General features: G+C 36.8%; 2 protein-coding genes across 2 annotated transcripts; one reads left to right on the forward strand and one right to left on the reverse strand.

Moving 5' to 3' along the window:
- Positions 1-529: 529 nt before the first annotated feature.
- On the forward strand, positions 530-8,669 carry LOC18041486 (protein NRT1/ PTR FAMILY 8.3). The gene is given in 5 exon segments (XM_024183869.1): positions 530-562; positions 677-785; positions 1,040-1,257; positions 7,196-7,755; positions 7,877-8,669. Coding segments are annotated over 5 exon segments (1,713 nt in total).
- Positions 8,670-11,372: 2,703 nt separating this feature from the next.
- LOC18041487 (protein WALLS ARE THIN 1) lies at positions 11,373-13,928 on the reverse strand. Its single transcript, XM_006435024.2, has 6 exons — positions 13,489-13,928; positions 13,256-13,318; positions 13,019-13,135; positions 12,506-12,929; positions 12,124-12,275; positions 11,373-11,904 (listed from the first exon to the last, which is right to left on the reverse strand). The coding sequence occupies exons 1-6, from the start codon at positions 13,707-13,709 to the stop codon at positions 11,709-11,711; spliced, it is 1,173 nt and encodes a 390-aa protein (XP_006435087.1). The 5' UTR covers positions 13,710-13,928; the 3' UTR covers positions 11,373-11,708.
- Between the last annotated feature and the right edge of the window lie 8,414 nt (positions 13,929-22,342).

A 22,342-nucleotide genomic window follows, 5' to 3' on the forward strand; every position in this document is an offset into this window, starting at 1 on the left:
AATTTCTTAATTTCAGGAACTAAATTGTACCCGACATTTGTAACCAATCGCTATGTGGACTGCCGAGGGGAAATTGCGGATAAGCGAAAATCTGGAGCATCCAAGGCTCTTGTCGTTTCAAAGTTCAAATCAATCATTATTTTCTCTTACGTTGATTCAGTGGTAACTTTTATATTATAATATAATATATTTACCGCGAATCAATCGGACTTTTTTTTTTTTGTTTAACAAAAAAACAAATCCATTGAAAAATTTAGTATAAAAAATATATACTTGTCAACGATTCGTTGACTAATAAATTATTTGCATGCAAATATGGTAACATCATGCCTCATTCAAAATAAAAAGAATATTCCATATCAGACAAATTAAATCTTCTTGTAGTAGGAAGAGAATCCTAAAACTATGTCATTATGTATTATCTGCCTTTCCAGCTTTTTTCTTTTTTAATTTCTTCTAAAACTTGAAAAATTATAATATCACAGCTTCTTGCTGAGAGCTGCTGACCCATTTGATAAGTTGTTCTGCCATGGACACAAGAGAAGAAATGCAAATTAATGAGGTAAGTATAAGTATTGCTTTACTTGATTTTTCTATGCAATTAAACATTTCTCTCATTCAATTGCTAAGCAATTGTATCGATATTAAATTTGAATTTGATGATTTTTCTTGCAAGCAAGAAGCAAATATATCGACTTCGGTCAGCAATGGGTGCGTCGACTATCGAGGAAGAACTGCAGATAAGCGAACAACTGGAGGTTGGAAGGCCTCTCCATTCATCATAGGTTTTTAATAAAATCTAAAGCTGGCTATATTCATATGGATCCCGCTATGTTACGTTAATCGTAACGTACATCCACATACAGCAACAGTTCCCATGGTGAGACCCACCACTATTGCTGTGTGTGGCGTACGTTACGATTAACGTAACGTAACATTGGCCTATTCATATATATATATATATATATATATATATATATATATATGCAAGATATGCAATTACTGATTTCGAGAATGATCTTAAAAATATTGCTTGCAGTGAATGAGGTGGCCGAAAGGTTAGCATTTTTCGCCATTACGGTGAACATGACGGCTTATTTGGTTCGTGAAATGCATCAATCGCTTCCAACTGCTGGTACTCACGTGACTGATTGGATTGGAGCTGCATATGTGCTAACAATTCTTGGAGCATTTCTCGCTGATGCTTATTTGGGTCGATTCAGAACACTCGTCGTCTTCTCTTGCATCTATTCAGTGGTGAGCACATGATACAACCCCAATATTACAGTTAGACAAGCCCAACTCAGCTAGCTCTATCAATAGCGAGGAAAAGGCCCAGGCAAACTCAAGTGAGGCTATCCAAAACCGACCCCAAGATAACATCAAGCCAAGTCGCGTAAGGAAGCCTCCCAAATGGTTCAAGGATTACACACACTGAGCATATATGAGCAGAGGATTCGGTTTCTAACGGCTTTAGCTATTTAGAGAATAATTCTTTGTTATAGAGAGAGGTTGTTATTTAGTTTTGACAGCTGTGAGCATATTCTTGCTGCTATAAGTATTTCCATGGTTGTATTTGATGGGATATATAAAATTCTGGACTCAGTTTCTTCTTCTTCTCTGAAATTTTCTCTCTATTCTCTCTTGCCATTCACTCGTTTCTTTAAAATTCTGGGAGCTTGCACTTGCTTGAAAAGTGTGGAAACCTTGCTGTTCGGTGTGCTCACCAGCGGCATAACATTGGTGCTTTCATTGCTATTTGCTCATCATGGCTGATTCGGAGATTCTAGATGCCATTAAAGCTTTACAAACAAAACTTGATAGTCAAACGGTCGCAGTTCATCACACGCTGCAACAATACATGCTTACCGTGGATTCTCGCTTGGAGGACTTGCGTTCTCAGATCAAGGGGTTACCTTCCGGTCCAACAAATGGACTTTCGAATCCACCCCCGTTTCCACATATATCTGATGGTTCATCGGGCACCCATGACTCCAATCCTCTTTTGCGAACAATGAAACTCGAGGTCCCAAAATTTGATGGAACTGACCCAAACGGTTGGGCTTTTCGCATCAATGAGTATTTTGATTTCCATGGCACATCCGAAGCTCTTCGTCTCCGCATCGTGTCTTTTCATTTGGAAGGTCGCGCTTCGGCTTGGTACCAATGGATGAAGGCGAATGATCTTCTTACCAGTTGGAAGGATTTTCTTCAAAATCTGAAGTTTCGTTTCGGAGCTTCCCTGTACGAGGACCACCAAGGCAATCTATCAAAACTTACTCAGAAATCAAGTGTGGCAGAATTTCAAACTGAGTTTGAGGACCTCATGAATAAAGTCACAGGTATTTCCGAGCCTCTCCTTATCTCATTTTTTATCACGGGGTTGCGAGTGGATATTCGTCGCGAGCTGTTGCTGTCACGGCCTTCCTCGTTGATGGAGGCATTTGCACTAGCTCGTATGTTTGAAGCACGTGGAGATGAGAGTAAAGTTACGTCCAGACCTTGGTCTAAGTGGACCCACAAAACCACCACACCATCCTTTCACCCTACTACAACCAATCACAGTCCTGCAAGTGCCCCTGCCATCAACCCACCTCAACCTGCCCCGTCCACTTTACCTCTACTTTTACCAACGCCATCTCTACCTATTAAGCGTCTTTCTCCTCAAGAACTTCGTGAAAAAAGGGAGAAAGGACTCTGCTACAATTGCGACCAGAAGTGGAGCAACTCTCATAGATGCCGTAGTAAGTTTCTGCTTCTATTAGGAACTGAGGATGTTGACGAGGCGATGGGTCCACCAATTAATTATGAGATCTCCGATGTTGTTGAGGAAACTATTATAACTGGTGATATCTCCAGTTTAAATGCATTAGCGGGCCAAAATACTCCTCGTTCTCTACGACTCCTTGGTGAAATTAATCAACAGCCCGTGCAAGTACTTATCGATAGTGGTAGCACTCATAATTTTATTAAACCCGCTGTGGCTGAAGTTTTGGGGTTAGCAGTACAAGACACTACCACATTCCGGGTATATATCGGTAATGGTGATTCTTTAGTTTGTCGATATGTTTGTTCCCAAGTCGCCTTATCTATGCAAGGCCATGTTTTCTACATCGACCTTTATGTTCTTCCTATTGAGGGACCGGATATTGTCCTCGGAATTCAATGGTTACAGCTACTTGGCAAAGTCTCTCATGACTATGCGGCATTGTCAATGGAATTTTTCTATAATGGCTCTCCTGTCTTCCTGCGAGGTGATCTCTCCTTGGCTCCAAGACCGATTTCTTTTCATCAATTACAAGCCCTCATGTCCCATGATCAAATCCACGGCCTCTTTGAATTTTTCCAGTTGCATACTACCACAGACGCGCAGGATACCCTCTCTGTTCCAACCACTGCTGCTAAGTTTGACTTCCCACCCGATTTGCCATCCCCTGTACTTGCCCTTCTTCATCAATATGAGCAATTATTTCACACTCCATCTTCCCTACCTCCTCATAGACTTATTGACCATCACATTCATCTTCTCCCAAATACTAAACCTGTCAATGTTCGCCCATACCGTTATCCTCACTTCCAAAAAGCCGAAATGGAGAGACTAATTACAGAAATGCTTGATCAAGGCATTATTCGCCCAAGTCAGAGCCCATTCTCTTCACCTGTGTTGCTGGTTAAAAAGAAAGATGGCTCCTATCGTTTTTGTGTAGATTACCGAGCCTTGAACGCGGTAACAATTAAAGACAAATTTCCGATACCAACTATTGATGAGTTATTAGACGAGCTTGGTGGTGCTTGTATTTTCAGTAAGCTGGATTTGCGAGCGGGGTACCATCAAATACGAGTATGTGACAGAGATATTTATAAAACAGCCTTTCGGACTCATGATGGGCATTTTGAGTTCCTTGTTATGCCTTTTGGACTCTCTAATGCCCCTTCCACATTTCAAGCGACAATGAATAGGCTCTTTGCTCCTTATCTCCGTAAGTTTGTGATCGTTTTCTTTGACGATATCTTAGTGTACAGCACTTCTTTAGAAGACCATTTTGAGCATTTACATAGAGTATTTGATTGTCTTCATACTAATCATTTTTTTGTGAAGCTCTCAAAGTGTTTTTTTTGCCAAGATAACATTGAATATCTCGGCCATATTGTTTCCTCTTCTGGAGTTAAGGCTGATCCTCACAAGTTGGTGGTCATGTCTAATTGGCCTACGCCGTCTACCACAAAACAGTTGCGAGGATTCTTGGGTCTCACAGGCTACTATCGTCGCTTTATTAAAGGATATGCTTCCATTGCTGCCCCTCTCACAGATTTATTGCGGAAGGATTGTTTCCATTGGTCCTCCGCAGCTGACACGGCCTTTGCTGCCTTAAAACAAGCCATGAGTGCAGCACCAGTCCTTCGCTTGCCAGATTTTCAATTGGATTTTGTTATTGAGACGGATGCCTCGAATGTTGGTATTGGAGCCGTACTGATGCAAGCTGATCATCCTATTGCTTATTTTAGCCGAAAATTGGGTCCTCGCATGCTTGTCGCTTCTACTTATATCAAAGAACTTCATGCCATTGCCGAAGCAGTACATAAGTGGAGACAATACTTGTTAGGCCATTTCTTTATTATCCGAACTGACCAGAAAAGTATTCGAGAGCTCCTTCAGCAGGTTATCCAAACTCCAGAGCAACAATTTTATGTTCGTAAATTACTGGGGTATCATTTCAGGGTTGAATATAAGCCGGGTCGAACTAATAGTGCAGCTGATGCCTTATCCAGAGTACATGAAGTTGATGTCCCTGAATTATATGACCATTATCCTGCTACTATGTTACTTGCTAGCTGCCCTATTCCTGAATTCCTCTCTATTCTTCGTGCGGAAAATCAGTCCTTACCGGATCTCTTAGCTCTCCATCAGAAGTATTCCTCTGGTTCTGTAATGTATCCATATTCGGTCTCGGATGGAATCCTACGGTTCAAAAACAGGTTCTTCATCAGCTCTCACTCTGTTTTGAGGCCTTCTTTATTACAAGAATTTCATGCCACACCAGTCGCAGGTCATGCCGGCGTCAAGCGGACATTAGTTCGTCTATCCACTCTCTTTTATTGGCCAAATATGCGCAAGGATGTGGAGTTATTTGTTGCCTCTTGTTTATTGTGTCAGCAAACAAAATACTCTACTCAGGCACCAGCTGGACTCCTTCAACCCTTGCCTATACCTTCACTAGTTTGGGAGGAAGTTACCATGGATTTCATTACAGGTTTACCATTTTCCCATGGGTTCACTGTTATCTTAGTTGTGGTTGACCGATTGACAAAATCAGCTCATTTTGGTGCTCTACCCACACACTTTACAGCAAGCAAAACAGCCGTTTTATTCACTGATATGGTTGTTAAGCACCATGGTTTTCCCCGTACCATAATTTCAGATCGTGACTCTATCTTTCTTAGTAGCTTTTGGAAGAAACTCTTTGAGTTAAGTGGTACCACATTGAAGCATAGTACAGCATATCATCCTCAAACGGATGGCCAGTCAGAGGTTGTTAATCGAGGACTCGAGCAGTATTTGCGAGTATTCACACAAGCGAAACCGACATTGTGGTTCGATTATTTAGGCTGGGCTGAGTTTTCTTACAACACTAGCTTTCATACAAGCATCCAAATGTCTCCTTTTAAGGCCTTGTATGGTCGTGAGCCACCTGTAATCCCTGCCTATACCGGGAGCTCTACTTCAATCCAAGCACTTGATGAATTGCTGCTGGAACGTGATGCCCTTCTAACAGCCTTGAAAACCAACTTGCGAGCAGCTCAACATAGAATGCAGCAAAAGGCTAATGCTCATCGCCGTGAGCTAGAGCTTCAGGTCGGGGATCAAGTTTTGGTTAAGTTGCAGCCTTATCGGCAAATATCAGTTGCAAACAGATTATCCAACAAGCTAGCGAAGCGATATTATGGTCCTTTTCGAGTAACGGAGCGTATTGGCGCTGTGGCCTATCGCTTGGATTTACCTCCTGACTCTAAGATTCATCCAGTCTTTCACATCTCACTTCTTAAACCGTTTCATGGTCAGGATGCCTCACAAGTTCATTCACTACCTAGCGAGTCTTACAATAACCAGCCTATGTCTATTCCCATTGCTATTTGTGCTCAACGTCAAGTGTTGGTTCATGGCATCCCACAATCCCAAATTTTAGTGCAGTGGCAGGATTGTGCTCCTGAGAATGCAACATGGGAAGCTCTTTCTGAATTCACTAAGCAGTACCCGAATTTTCACCTTGAGGACAAGGTGATTCCTCAAGGAGTGGAGGGTGATACAACCCCAATATTACAGTTAGACAAGCCCAACTCAGCTAGCTCTATCAATAGCGAGGAAAAGGCCCAGGCAAACTCAAGTGAGGCTATCCAAAACCGACCCCAAGATAACATCAAGCCAAGTCGCGTAAGGAAGCCTCCCAAATGGTTCAAGGATTACACACACTGAGCATATATGAGCAGAGGATTCGGTTTCTAACGGCTTTAGCTATTTAGAGAATAATTCTTTGTTATAGAGAGAGGTTGTTATTTAGTTTTGACAGCTGTGAGCATATTCTTGCTGCTATAAGTATTTCCATGGTTGTATTTGATGGGATATATAAAATTCTGGACTCAGTTTCTTCTTCTTCTCTGAAATTTTCTCTCTATTCTCTCTTGCCATTCACTCGTTTCTTTAAAATTCTGGGAGCTTGCACTTGCTTGAAAAGTGTGGAAACCTTGCTGTTCGGTGTGCTCACCAGCGGCATAACAGCACATATGCAGAATTACAATATTAATTATATGAAAAGTATCTTTTAAAATACCCAAATATTAAAAACAAGGTTTAATTTGATGACATAATTAAGTAACCCATTGATTAATTTGAATTTAGCTTTTAATTAAATACCTTATAAATCCTGATAATCATAATGTTTTCTCATATACATACCTTTGTTAGAATAAACAGGCGATTATATTATATATAACAAATTTTTATTTATTTATTGGTAAAGTATTGCAAAATTTTAAATAACAAAAATGACAGTAGAAATTTTATTGAAATATACTTTTTTATATTAATAAAAAGGGTAATGCAATATGTTTGAGAGAGTAAAATTTTATTATTATTATTTTGGTTTAATTTGTCTCGTGCTATATATTGATGATTAATGCTATAAATAAATGTCGTCAGGGAATGGTCCTGTTGACTGTATCAGGCTCCTTAGACAGCCTACGACCACCTGCATGCAAGGAAAGACCATGCGTCGAAGCAAATGGAGGCCAAAACGCGTTCCTACTGTGTGCATTGGGCCTTATTGCCCTGGGAACTGGAGGTATCAAACCATGCGTCTCATCTTTCGGGGCAGACCAATATGATGAAGCTGATGAAAAAGAAGCCATACAGAAATACGTATTCTTTAATTGGTTTTTCTTTGCAATAAACATGGGCGCCATCTTTGGTATCACTGTTTTGGTTTACATTCAAGAGCAGAAAGGTTGGAGTGTGGGTTTCGGAATCCCCACTGCCTTCACAATATGCTCCATTATAATAGTAGCCGCTGGATTTCCTTATTACCGCTATCAAAAGCCCATCGGAAGCCCCTTAACAAGATTTGTTCAGGTTATTGTTTCTTCTGTGAGGAACCATCTTGAGGGAGTGGAAGTGGAACATGAAGATGACCTCTATGAGGTTACGACTAAGGAGTCTGATATATTCGGTGCTCGTAAACTTTCTCATTGATCACAGTTCAGGTTCTTATAATTGTTAGTTGCTAATTAATTAGAGTTATAAAACCTCAGATCAGATGGTCAGGAGCTGGATAATCTTCGTACATACATATATATGCAAGCATTTATTTGTTTGTTTTTGCAGGTTTTTGGACAAAGCAGCGGTTATAACGGACCCGGAAACTGTGAGAAAGGACAGATGGAGGCTTTGTACACTGACTCAAGTAGAAGAATTGAAGTCATTCATTAGAATCCTCCCAATATGGGCATCAACCCTAGATCTCGCCATCTCATTCGCTCAATTATCAACATTCTTCCTCAGCCAAGCAGCCGTCATGGACCGAAACCTCGGTTCAAACTTCACTATCCCTACTGGCTGCGTCCCAATCTTCAGTGCCATCAACGCTCTCATTCTGGTACCAATTTATGAAAAAGTGATTGTCCCAATCCTTCGGAAACTAACCGGACAGACTCGTGGCCTCACATCTTTACAACGCATGGGAGTCGGTCTATTTGTGTCCATATTGGCCCTTGCCTTATCTGCCTTGGTGGAAAGAATGCGACGTCAAGACCATCCTAAGCCATTTAGTATGAGTGTGTTTTGGTTGTTTCCACAATTCTTTCTTATGGATAGTGCTGAAGTCTTCACATACGTAGGGCAATTGGAATTTTTTTACAATGAAGCAACCGATGGAACAAGAAGCATAAGTACTGCAATTTTTCTAAGTGAGATTGGACTTGGAAGCTGTCTAAGCAATGCGCTTGTGAAGATTATTGAACGTGCCACTGGTGGCCAAGAGGAAGGGTGGCTGAGGAATGATCTAAACATGAGCAAGCTTGATTATTTTTATTGGATATTGGCGGGGATCAATGGTTTGAATTTCTTTGTGTACTTCTGGGTTGCTTGGCGATACAAGGGAAGGGTGATTGGAAATTAAATTGAAGATTATATTTTAGTCTAGAGATTCACAATCTTGAGTGGCCATTGTTCGATACGTGAGAAAATTTTTCATGGAATGCGGATTAGCTTAGAGAATTTTAAGGATTCGAAATCGATTTGACTAATTCAGTGTCACTCTGTTTTGCCAATAAATTAGCTTATATTTAGTTGGACACTAAATCAACAAAATAAGGATTATCTCTTTTAAAATTTGAGATATATTGGTTGGGTTCACTTGGAACTGATAAATCTTGATTAAGTCAATCACAATTGACAATGCAATAACATAAAAGTTTGATAAACAAGAGAAACTGCATTTTTGAATTACAAAAAATCAATTAAGAAATTCTAAATGAACAAAATGAGAGTTTTGAGTCCCTTTTATACTAAACTCTAAATGTCATAAATCTATCAAAATAGGCGAATATAAAATATTCTTTTGTAATAAAATTCTTCTAATCTAAATAAGTAAATAAAAACAAATGACACCCAAATTCGATATATAAAAAAAGATAAAAATCCTGAAAGTAATAAAAAAAACAAGAAAATAACTGAAAATTAAAAAATGACTAGAAAAAAAAAGAAATTTGTAACTCGACCATGATCTAGTTGGGTTTGATTCATTTTGTTGCAAGCTTTTAAACAGTATATTATATGCCTAAAATAGATACATGTAACTTAAGTTGTGATGTCCATAATATATTTTGCTTATCCTACTTCAACAACCAATTAGAAATTGCACTTAAAAGGATCTTAATCTAAAAGGGGTCACTTAATTAAGTGGGTATCCCGTAAAAACACGAGGACATTGTTAATTAGTTTACATGAAGGATGAGGTGTACCACCATCCATGATACTTAAGCTAGTCGAGCAAACGCTCTTAGTTTTGATGTCAATTACAGGTATCATCATACCATAAGCTAACGAGAAATTTCTTGCTATCCATCGAAAGTACAAGTCTATCTTAAGTGATGTCGCGAGGACATGTTTCTTACTTTTGCGATGTGTTTGAATTGAGGGCATGAGTGTAGGAATGGATCTTTGACCTCGTTGGGATTTGAACCCCCTTTTTTGATTCTCTCACTACAAATATTTCCTTTCTTTAAATTCACTACAAATATTTCCTCTCTTTAAATATTATCACTTGTTACTTACAATTGTTGATGCAATCTTATGCATGAAATTTCTATTGGGGAGGCTTAGTTGACTTGAGTGTTGAAGGGTCATCGCTGGTAACCGTGTTGGCTCCAACTGACTTTGTTCAACTGTTCCACGAACTATCTCGGGAGTATCTCATCAAGGAGCTGTTCGTCAAACCTCATCAAGCAAGGGTGAAGGTCACTTGAAGATGAGGTGACCATTTGCTTTCCCACAAGCACATTATCAAAGACCCTTTCGTCAAGCACCATCTCAACAATGATCCTCTTATCCATGACCACCTCGACAAAGACCCACTCATCTATGACCATCTTGACAAAGATCCTCTCGTCGATGTCCATTTCGACAAGGACCCTTCTGTGAAGAAGCTGTCCGTCGAACCTCTTCAAGCAAGGGTGAAGTTCGCTTGGAGATGATCTGGTCGTTTGCTTCCATCAACTCCATCCAAATTCACCGGAATATTTTAACCATTATAACATCTAGGTCATTGGGCATAGTTAGCCATCGAGCCCTAAACCTGCTCTCACATAACAAATTCTTGAGTTTTTGTCCGAATCATTTTTTGGCATTAACATATTCAAACATTTCAAAAGATGAATGCCTCTCTTACAGTCTAATATTGAAGCAATAATTAAATTCTTTCCCAATATAAGCTTCTACCTTAACGAATTAATGTGGGCATGTGATTGGGATTTAATTCAAAATAACAATAATAAAAGATAAATTAGAATTCCATAAATGAATAAATGCCAACAACTCCAGTTGAGTTGTTGCCTTGTTGGACACTTTTTCTTACTTAAGGTCAATGATATAAGTTTTTATGTGTGTTCATGTATAACTAATAAAAAATCTCTTATTATAGTCGCAATTTTAGTAATAGACATATCAATTCACAAGAAGGGTAAAGATCAGCAGATAAGAAACGAAAGAAGAAAAGCAAAATGATATGGATCCCATTCACATTACTAAAAAGAAAAAAGCATCTCATAATAAAAGAATTTTTCTTCTTCAGAAAGAAAACTTGACCCTAATTATTGAATTATCTTTAATAATGCGATCTTGGGATCCGGTAATACAACTTTAAAATTTTACCTATAATTTTGTCCCCCTTCTATTGTCTTTGCACATAACACGTTGTAATAGCAGATTTGAATAGGGATCCGTAAAAATTTTCAAGTTAAAAAGTTTCATTTTAATGGGCACCGAATGTTCATTCTCCTGAAAAGATGATGTCTTTCATTTCATTTCTCTCATCCCTTCTGCAAATTTTGCCTATATTTAATGATTTCCCGATGGTGTCGTACAAAAACATGCTATTATTACATATCATGATCACATTCAAACAAAATATGTACATTTTGAAACTGGAGTGATTTTTGCCGACCAAATTAAATCTAAACGAGAATGGTTATCATGGCAAATTAAAAAAATCAGCATGCCTGGCCATCTCTAGCATTATAATTAAAATACTGAACAATTGTGCAATGCATATATGGGTCCATTGATTCACTTCAAATCATCCATAACGACACTGAGCATTAGCTTCATAATAATCATGTGCATATCTTTCTTCTCAAAAGTTTCAAACCATAAATTAACACATCAAGCATATGGGACGACGATGAATATCAGACTCATCCCCCTTGAAAAACTCTCTTTTTTCTTTTGCTGCTACTTAGAGAAACTGATCAAGTACTAGCCCATAAAGGGGAAAAAAAAAACCAAGAAAAAAAAAGTGAAAGCAACTTCATACACACACAAACTTTAATAGTTCATAGGGTAGTGCATTTTTTTTTTTTTTTTGGTGATTTCTTTTCCGGGTACATTTTGTTTACCAGCTGTTGCCAAATTTAGATGAAAGTTAGGGTCCTTTTTCTGATCAAACATTTTCAGTAGATGGAGGGAGGAGTGGCTGAGTGAGAGAGGTCTTGATGTGGCTTGCTGATCTGCTGTTGTTACCGTGGTCTTGAGTGGACTGAATCATAACCTTTTCCTTTGATGCAAACTTCTTTTCTTCACTTTTGCCCCACAGCACTAGGTACAATCCCACTACGATCAGCACTGCCCCGATGATCCTGTACATAAACAGACACAATAAATAATTGAAGTCGAGGGTAGCGTATGCACTCAACTTAAGAAACTATACATATTTGGGTAATACATATGTAAACTGCGGCCCACTGCATATGGCAGTCAAACAAACAAACATTTGAATCCAAAAGCTAAGCATGCATGTACTCATCCAACGGTTAGGAAGCAAAATGGACCGTGCAGGTGAAGTTGCAGGTACGTACCCGCCCAAGTAGAACTCTTCGCCTAAAGCAAAGGAGGCCATAATGGCGACAACGAGAGTCTGAACAGGTTGATACACAGCAACGAAGACAGGACCACCTCTGTCGATGCACCATATCTGTACAGCGAATGCTATCCCTGATGCCACCACTCCCTGCAGTTTAATAATTAAAAATTAGATCTCATTTCGTTTCCCAGGCCACCAGTCTTCTACATTATTGCATATATAATATAACCACTTTTGTGCTATGACGATGTAACGTATAACAAACTAAAAGAGAAAGATATACAAATTTAATTTGTTGCACAGAAACTAAAAATTTTAAAAATAAAAAGAAATGCTAACGAATTAAGATTGATAATTAAGATATTGTAGATACTAACTGCGTAGAGGATGGAGAAGACTTCTCCACCATTGTGGAAAATCCATGCATCAAGGTTTCTCTCAAAGATGGCAGCGATGATCATGAACTGAATGAGTCCAAAGAAACATGTGTAAGCGGTGACTGAAAGGCGAGCCGGATACTTCTTGAGTACCGGTGCTTGCATCACAAGCCAGCCGGACCAGGAAAGGCAGTGGCCAATCAGATAGACACAACCCAGGGTCCAGTTCTTGCCCTTTGCGTCTCCCAATGAAAGTAATATTGTTGATGTTAGTGAATCGGGTTGGATTTGGTTCAGTGGGGGAGCTGGGCTGTATATTGTTGGACCCTTGTATAAGGTTATAACCGTGGCCCCGGCCACACAGAATAGAGTTCCTACTACTTTTGCAATCCCGTCTTTTCGGTCTAGCCTCACTTTCTCGATCCTGTAAAACGGCAAATTAAAAAAAAAATCAAAATGTAATTAATTAAATAAACTTCTCCTTGCTATTAATCTAAGTGAGCGTAGACATGCCTGAATATGGCCGCCATGAGAAAGGTGATGGCGGGGACGGAATTCTGGATGGCTGAGGCGAACGTCGGCGACGTGTTTTCCAAGCCCAGCAAGTAGAATCCTTGGTTTGCTGTGATTCTGTCATGTGGGAATTAATTTAGAAAAATGATTTTAATTTCTTGTCATTTAAAAAAAGAAAATGATTGTCGTTATATATTATATACATAGAGTCGTCATGAATCCAAGTTTGATCAGTACCCAACAAGCGCCAGTAGAATAAACTGAAGGGCAAAATTGAGAGTCATCGCTGGCCTCTCCTTCCTGAACAAATTAAAACAAGAATTTTAAAACTTGTTACTACTCGACCACATGCAACATAATGATCTTCTTAAAATCAATTAAGCTTAGAGTGTGTATGTGTGTGTCTGTGTGTGTGCTACATAAATGAAGATGAAGAGAAGTAATAAGGGTTATTAGTGTGATGTATGTACTTTTCAAGGAAATATGCGAAAGGAAGGAGCAGAAGAAAAGCTATGATGTTCCTATAAACAGGGAACACAAGCTTGCTAATGCCCATGTTGAGGGCAGCTCTAGAGACCACATGGAAACCAGCATAGCCAAACTGCAAGGCCACCATGGCCAAGTGCAGCTGAAGCTTTTCGGGCACAGAACACATTCTCCTTGTAGAAACTGAACCAGCTGTATCAGCCATTGATTAACGATAGACAAAACCTTTAGATAAAATTAAACAAGGGATCAAGAATGGGGAAGTGTTGCGATGGTTTAGGGGAAAGCATAGGTGGTATAAATATAGTTAAGAGGAAAGGAAATGTAGTTGTGGAGGGCATGGCCCACAGGGGCCCAACATCAACTGTTGCTTGGGTCTAGCAATGTTTTTTGGCTGTCTCCCACATTCTTCTCTCCAATTTAATTTCCATTTCCACCCTCCGCCTCATCACTCATCGGCTGACAAGACAACCCTAGTCGCACTGCTACTCTGCACTTCGACGAATACATGAACATGAACATGAACAGAGAAAGTTAAAAGAGGAAAAATAAAATAAAATAAAGAGAGAGATTTGAGATTATTATTATCGAACAAGTTCTGTTTTGGCACCATGCCATTAATGATGCTAATTGAAGGGAAAGAGAGTGAGTGACTAAGCCGCCATTGATAGAGATAGCGCGCACGAGGGGAGGGAGGTGGGAACCCCATGCGTTAACATCCCCACCAATTTTCTAAACCCCACCACCACCACACACATTACTACACTTTTTTTTTAAATTCTGTTATACAGAGATTGTTTACAATCGTACTAAACAATTGAGACCACTACTATATATTAACCCACTGAAGCACTTGTCCAAATACTTTAAATCCTCCTCTCTAATATTCAAAGGATGTCTACTCTACTCACATTTCGTAAAACTCAATTAGTTGATAATTGAGAAAGAATTGAAACTAACCTTCATAATGCTCTTATGGAGGTTCGAACCCTTGCACTGAACATTGTAAGTGCAAGACTTCTCCCATTGGACTAAAGTCCCATTGGCCACATTACTACACTTTACATACACGTCTTTGTGTTTTTAATTTATCTCTACACCCCATTTTTATTCATTTCTTATTATAGAGATACTACTAGCTTCTTGCTTTTTTATTTCAGCATGGAATTGTCTAATACAATTAATTGCTTGTATAAAATTATTAATCTGACCTCGATCGCCGTACAGGTACCACAAATTTCTTATAACAATCTCAACCATTCATTATTTATACAATCAATCACTTGTTGGGGGTATCCCTTAAATTATGTGTATATCCCATCCACTCAAATGACATTGATTTGCCATCTAATCTTACCACGATTATTGCTTTAGCTACCCTAACTACCTAAAGAAATAATAAATTAAACAGTTTTGTATCTTCATTCACGGGGTTGGATTTCACAAAAGGAAGATCTAATAAATTTAAAAGCAAGAAATTGTTTGTAAGCTAAACCTAAACAAAACAAAAAAATGGTTAAAGCTAATTTGATGAGAGCTAGCTAGAGTACTTTTTTTTATTAGCTATAGTGTCCTCAGTTGCCCGGGAGAAAAGGTAAAAGAATATACACCACTTTAGTAGAGGAGGACCAATGGAGCATGGCCATCGTAATCGTATATTCCATTTTTTTTTTCTAATTAAAGGAAAACAAAAAAGTAGCAGCCAACACAAGGAATCGATCTTTTTTTTAGGCCTTTTATTTATTTATTTTCCTACTTAATTAGTAGTATAAATCAATTAATAAAGATGTTTAATTAATTGATGTACTACGCATATAGGTTCTCTTAATTAATTGAATTAAAGGGTCTTTATCTTTCAAGATTATGAGATGTCGATCCTCAGCTTAAAGAAACCTAATAAATTGTTTCCACTAATGTATCCCACCACTTCCAAAATTTTCCCAATTGTGGGTTGTGTTTTTGATATCAACTTCCCTTGCTTTGGCAGACATGCTGCCCCCCCTCAATTGAGACCACCATCATTCTGAAATTCAAAAAAAGAGGCCTGGCCGAGAAGAATATGTATCAGCCTTTTGATCTTCAAAAGTGCTTTTTTTTTTCCTTTCTTTTTTATGATTTTACCTGACAGCAATATTGCTTTAATAGATAGACTATTATTGTGATTATATATAATAATAACAATAAAGCGAGTGAGTCCTGGAAGAAATGAAGAACTTGGTCTGACCCGGCCTGCATGAACCGGTCGGAGACCACCCTGACCAATCCAGTTGTGATCTTAATTGCATTTTAGGTCACATAATAAGTACACGACTGACAGCTAGAATAGATTTTGTTTGCACGAGAGAATCTTCATAGCCAGTCTTTTGGTCGAGGTCTGATGAGTCCACTCGTTTACTCATCAATTTCAAAACCCCATGTTTGTTTTTTTTTTCTTGTTTTTTCATAACACTTAAATAAGTGGGTTTATATGCTTTAAGGTAGTGATGACTATGGTATTGTTATTTTAATACGAGAAGTTAATTAAAGCTATAACAGTATAACTAGAAACATGGGAATGATCCTTTCTTTTCTTTTCTTGTAGGCTGACTTAGTCATTTATACGGAAAAGACATAAAATATTTTAAAAAGAACCATATTCTCAAAATTAATGGTTAAGGAGCTAAACGAATAGTGGGCTTCTATTTTTATCTATCCACGATTCTACCTTTAAAATGAAAATTGGAAAAGAGATACCTCCTTATTTGACTCAAAGGTGCTGTACATATTCAATTCAAAATTATATCATCGATACTTTATGAATTTGCCAATTTGGAGATGACGCCAACATTACATGTGCAAACAAGGGACGCGTGTCCCGCTGACAGCTAGGGTGTGGTCCAAATTCGTACGAGGTACCGGCCGGCGGCTCAAATCCGATGTTGCAGCCAACGTGATTCTGGTCTCAGTTCACATGAAATTTCATCATACTTTATTATATCTATAGTTGCTGAAAAAGAGAAGGTCCGAAGGAATTGAACCTGCAGGTGACTGGTAGATGAAGTTGGCTTTGATTCAAATTACAAGTTGAATTATAATAATGGAACTCGGTTTAATTAATTAAGGTGTACGTTTAAGTCGTGAAAATTCATACCACGCCTGAATAATTACGATTCGGAGCAAGCATGTTAATCCATATCGTTAGCAATAATAATGTTTATTTAGCCGTGACGTTAAGTGATTAAGCGTTGTTACTCGAATTACTAATCTCCCAACATGACGTATAAACATCCTTGATTGACGTTATTAGGTTGTCTGCTTTTGCTGGCAATGCTTTTTATGAGACTTTTGCTACCAAATTCAACTTTTTAAAAAAGATATCACCAAATTCATTAATTGTTTTGGCTGACGATGAGAATTAATCATATTAGTTAAAAAAAAAAAAAAGTCAGAATATAGTAATAGAATTAATGCGGCATGAGGCTAGTTAATTTGCATGGACATACTGCAAGGGCGTATTGCGATTATATGTGCTATTTATTCATATCTCAAATGGGTGCTTATGTTGAATGTTGAGTCACCTTCAATGTGGGGATTCAATTATCTTTGAAATGAATCTCGCTATCACAATTCTGCTGATACATTTACGTATAAACATCTTAGATTCAATATTAATCAAATCCAACGAGGTCAAATCCAAGTTGCTGTCAGCTTTAAATGTGGTAGCATTGCCTCTTGCTAAGCATCCCGAATCACTTGCTTTGACTAACAAGTGGATCATTGCTTTTGATTGCAAAATTAAATTGCCGACCACTCTCATGATCATGAAACCAAATGTTTAAAGCATGGTTCGTAATTCATGAATTTACCTTAAATATTTTCAAATTTTGAAGAAATAAAACGAAAGGATAAACACAAAATAAAAGATTTAAACCCTGATTGGTATTGAGGTGTTGTGACTTAAAAGCCGCAATTACAATGGGAAAATAATTATAGATATGAAATAAGAATTAATAATATATGTTAAACATGACTTTAAATAATAATTTTAACAAGAATAGCAACAATATTATATGTTTTTTTTATCATACAATTGTATTCTTAAATCTATTTAACTTTCAAACGATAGTAAAAAAAATGTTTACCAAACACTTAAGTATTGTAGTTTAAAAACGACAATTGTCCAACCATGATATCTGATAGATCCATTTAATATATCAACAATTTTAGTAAATCATAGAAGAATAAATGCTTATTTAGTCTTTATATCTTGATTTAAGTGCTCTTTTAATTCTTATATTTTAAAAATTACCTCAAAACACACTTGTAATTAAATATGTTGTATTCTTGTCCTTGTTTTTTTCTTTTGCAATAATACCCTTACAATAATATTCTTAACGTGAATTAATTTATCTATGAAAATTTAATTAGCAAATTAGCCAATAAATGTTAGAATGAAAGAATTAGTAGGTTTTGAACCCGTCCAATAATGTTGCCAATAATCTATTTATAAATTAATTTAGTATCAACTAACTTAAAACAATATTTAATATCCTTGTAATATTATAACTCCTCAATAATCAGGACCGGTCTACTCATGCTTCGCCACAAATTTTTTCGTTGAATTGGATAATTTTTTGTAAAATTCACAAATTTCATTATTATAAGACATGTAACGGGAAAGCTGTAAAAGATAATGAAAATTTTATGGCAATGTAACATGGAGCTGATGCATGGCAGACATGGCATCATTCAGGTATATACATCAAGGGCCTAGTTGAAATGTTGCTGCAACATGCAATTTTCTTTCTTGATATAGATCAACATGCAAGCAGAATCTTACCCGAACGAGGCTATTTCTTTTGGTGGGTGGAAAATATTCTGTCGTATAGCTACCAAAAAACACAACGTATCACTAGGGATACTTATGCTTTCAGCTACATACGTTTGGCCATTTTCAACAAATCCAATTTCCCAATCAAGATAATACTGTTATCAACCTTTCCCAAATAGAAAATAGCAACAGATAATATTTTTATATGGAGTGGAATCACTGGCATCGTTGAATGGAGCTTGAGATTTGAAACCAAATTAACCAGCTCCCTTTGGAAAGATCCTTCTAGCTTTATGTGAGTTGGCTCTTTCTAGTTTTCACTTGCGAGCTGATGATAAAAACACAACACTGGTGATTCTTTATTGCATGCTTTTCTTTGGCTCTTTTGGCACATAAAGTGATTCCACCCACCTCACACAAGAAACACAAGGGCAAAGAGATGGATACTTGGTGAAATAGTTTCTTCTAAATGCTTTTGGTTATTAATTAGAAGACCCTACATGATTAGATGGGTTCATGTAATTTTACAAATTGCGTGTGATATTGCTATTACTAAAGGTTTTATCTGTCCATATAATGCATTGATGGATGCCTATTGGTTTCTCTGATCCTTTTTGACTGAAACGTTACTTGATGATTACGGCTTTGGTATAATCAATAGTCATCAAATTTGACTACTTGCCAATTTTGCATGGCTTTACCATTTTGTAAGATAACTAATTGGGATTTCCAGACGATCTTAATAATTAATATATGATAATACAAGTTCAACACCACATGATATAGTGGAGTTACATTTTTATTTTGATTAATTATTGATGTCCACATCAGCTCTGACAACATCCATTATTGAGGACTAGATATTTGAAAGATCCTTTCTATGGAAATATAATTGCATAAAACATTATAATTAAAGGGGAAAAAAAATATAATCCTTGGGTGCTTTGATTAACATGCCCATTCAATTGCTAATTTGTTATATACATATAGAGTCTTTTTTATCAAATAAACTGAGATATGCGCAATGAAATTTTAAAAAATCGATAAATGTAAATATATCGACTTATGTAACGTAAATGTAAGCTATCCATTCCTGTTTATTAATTGATTCATACTTTGGATATGTTCAAATTATATCAAGTTGGTCATTTAGTGATAAAGCCTCTAAATTCTTGTTGACTGACCTATGCAAATAATTTTATTCTAATTGTATTTTCGTTCTTTTCTTCCCCCCAAAAAAAAGTGTAATGATAAAAATGTCAGCCCATTTTAGAATTTGAATCCGGGAATTAATTGTTAGATGTTAAGAAAAAGTTATGTCAATTTTTCATAGAAATATAAAACTCGTCATTTATTTGTATTAGATTAGCTGAACCTGATCAACGAGAAAAATTAATTGAAGAATAAATAAGTACTGATCTTCAATTTTTTTTTTTTTAAATCACTTAAATGGAATGCTATGATCATCTTGAAAATGTTGTTTTTGGGTCCAATTATTCATAGTTGCCCCCGGGGCCCGGGAATGTTCAATATCTCCGACCAAAACCATTTTGACTATTTCCCTTCGCAAAAAAGATACTATTTGATTATCTCTCTCTTCATTCATTGCTTTCATACTTTTAGCACCACGTTTGTGGGAATGACAAAGTATCAAATACCTTTGCTTTAAATTGCACCATTGTTGAGAAAAGGGACCCTCGAGCTCAACAAGGGCATCTCTCTAAGCCCACCAGCAGCAATACCATAAAAAAGTTGAAGTCCAGTTGATCCCATTGTTCAAGATCATGGAATATTTATCAATATTCGGTATCCCCCCTCATTCATTTTCATTGAGAAAATAGCAATGGAATCCTTTTGACAAAATTAAAGACGATGCGGTGATGGAATTAAATCGACCAAAGTTTGACAAAATTTAAGAAGATTCCGAGTTGGTCATTTTCAAGAACCTCACATATCGATCGTTGGTGCCTACTGAATCAAGTGGGTGACACTGACAGATCATGCATGCATACACAGGTGGCCATTCGCTCTCAACAAGAGCTATAGCTAACCAGCTAGTTCATTTCCACGAATCCACTTCAGTTGATACCTGACACATTACTTGTTGGAGGTTTTGGTAAAACGTCTTTTATAATTGGGTCAATTGGAGTTTCAAGTTGCTAGGGCACGATTAGTCTTATCATGGCCAAAACCCATGCAAATTAAAGCTGCTGAAGAGTGTAGATGTGTCCGTGCTCGTTAGAGTTAAGATACATTACATGTCAAGCAATCAAAGCACTTGCTTCAACAAATAAAGATGTAATAAAGTGCTTGGTAAGAATATATATTCACACTGTACCCATCAAGCTATTGTCTATAGTTAATAGCCTAATTAGAGCTCCTGTTACTCTTGATGCAAAAGTGATACCCTAGCTAACACGCTAGTCCAATTCTGACTTATTACTTGAAATTAATTCAATGAAAAAAAATTTATACCCACCGCTATTTCTATTTAGATCAAGAGAACAAAAAAAGCAATAATATTCGCCTTTGTTATTATAAAAAAAAGAAAAAGAAAAAAAAGAATTCTCATACATGATGATAAATTAAACCCCATTATTAGTTGCATTTGAAGCTTATAGATCAGGCTATTAATTTTGGCATCAACAGCTTGATTCTCTAATCCATGACAAGCATATTCAGTGGAGATACCCACTCAAAAATTGTGACATGCCTCGAGGATTAACAAGTTGAATAATTTGAAAGATTCTAACGAATTGGTTGAGATGAAGGCGGCATTTTGGCATTGCAAATGCGGGTGATGATGATATTTGAGAAAGAGTATATAGAGGCACGTAGAATCGAGAGATATATATGTTGGTATAGTGGCCGACTGCCACAAATTCAAATCAACTAGGTCACAATCCATACACGTGGCTTCATTTTTTTTTTCCCATTTTTCTCTTCCGTTAAGAGTTGAAAAAGCCAAGGAACCTTGAATTTCATCATCCCATCTTATTTACGTATAAGTTGTTCAAGCTCATCTTGATCGTGATCCCCTATAATTTTTTGTGTCCCCTCTATTTTCCATGAAGTTGGCATTTTTAATGATGGCAATTGTTTCGCTTTGCCTTCTCTCAATCGGAAAACAAGCAATCATAACAAAGGAAAATAAAGACTTTTAGAAGGATTAACATTTAGTCCATAATGCTAATCCAATAAGGATGGACATCAAATAATAGCCACTAATTTCAATAATGTATTTCGTTATGCTTTTCTTACGTAACATTTGATAAAACTAATGTAAATTAGGTAATGAAAACCTTGAGGTGACGCAAATTATCAATGAGACTTATGCAAGTATCACCTTCACCAGTTCTTTTTCATTTTCCAGCCTGACAAAACTTTTACTTTCATTAGTAAAACATTATCTTCATGTCCCTAAAACACTTTATCGAAACTTGTTTTTATCAATAATATTATTTTTGAAAAATGAAAAATAGCGATTCAGAAAGAATACAAAACATCCTGTAATTTAAGCAACCGTAGTAATACTCAACTTAAGCAGTATAGCTATGCTAACTTTTGAAAGATGAACTTTATGAGGAGTTCATTCGACAGAAAGACTCGTTTTGCAAATGCAAAGCTTTGCTCTTCATCTTTCTATCAAAAAATGTAATCCTAAGAAGCTGTTACCTGCAGAATCTGTCTTTTTTTTTTTTTCTTTAAGTCCTTCCATTTTTAATGAAGGTAGATATAGTAGACACTAGACTATATTTTAAAAAAATGAATTGACACCCAAATAATGGTAGAAAGATTTCATTTAACTTTTTAATTTTTGTTGTTATTTTATCCTTTGAATATTGTTGACTTAATATGTAGTCCTAGTTAGCTAGTTGCTAAACTTATGATATTGAGACCCTTAAAGATTGGTTATTACAAAAATACACATACTTTAGATAAAAAATATCGGAAAGTATGAAGAATTTTTTTTTTTTAAAAAAAAAAAAATTTTTAAAATTTTTTGGAAGGGTTTTTTTTTTTTTTTA

Source organism: Citrus clementina, unplaced genomic scaffold (genome assembly GCF_000493195.1).
Source record: "Citrus clementina cultivar Clemenules unplaced genomic scaffold, Citrus_clementina_v1.0 scaffold_5, whole genome shotgun sequence".
NCBI lineage: Eukaryota > Viridiplantae > Streptophyta > Magnoliopsida > Sapindales > Rutaceae > Citrus > Citrus x clementina.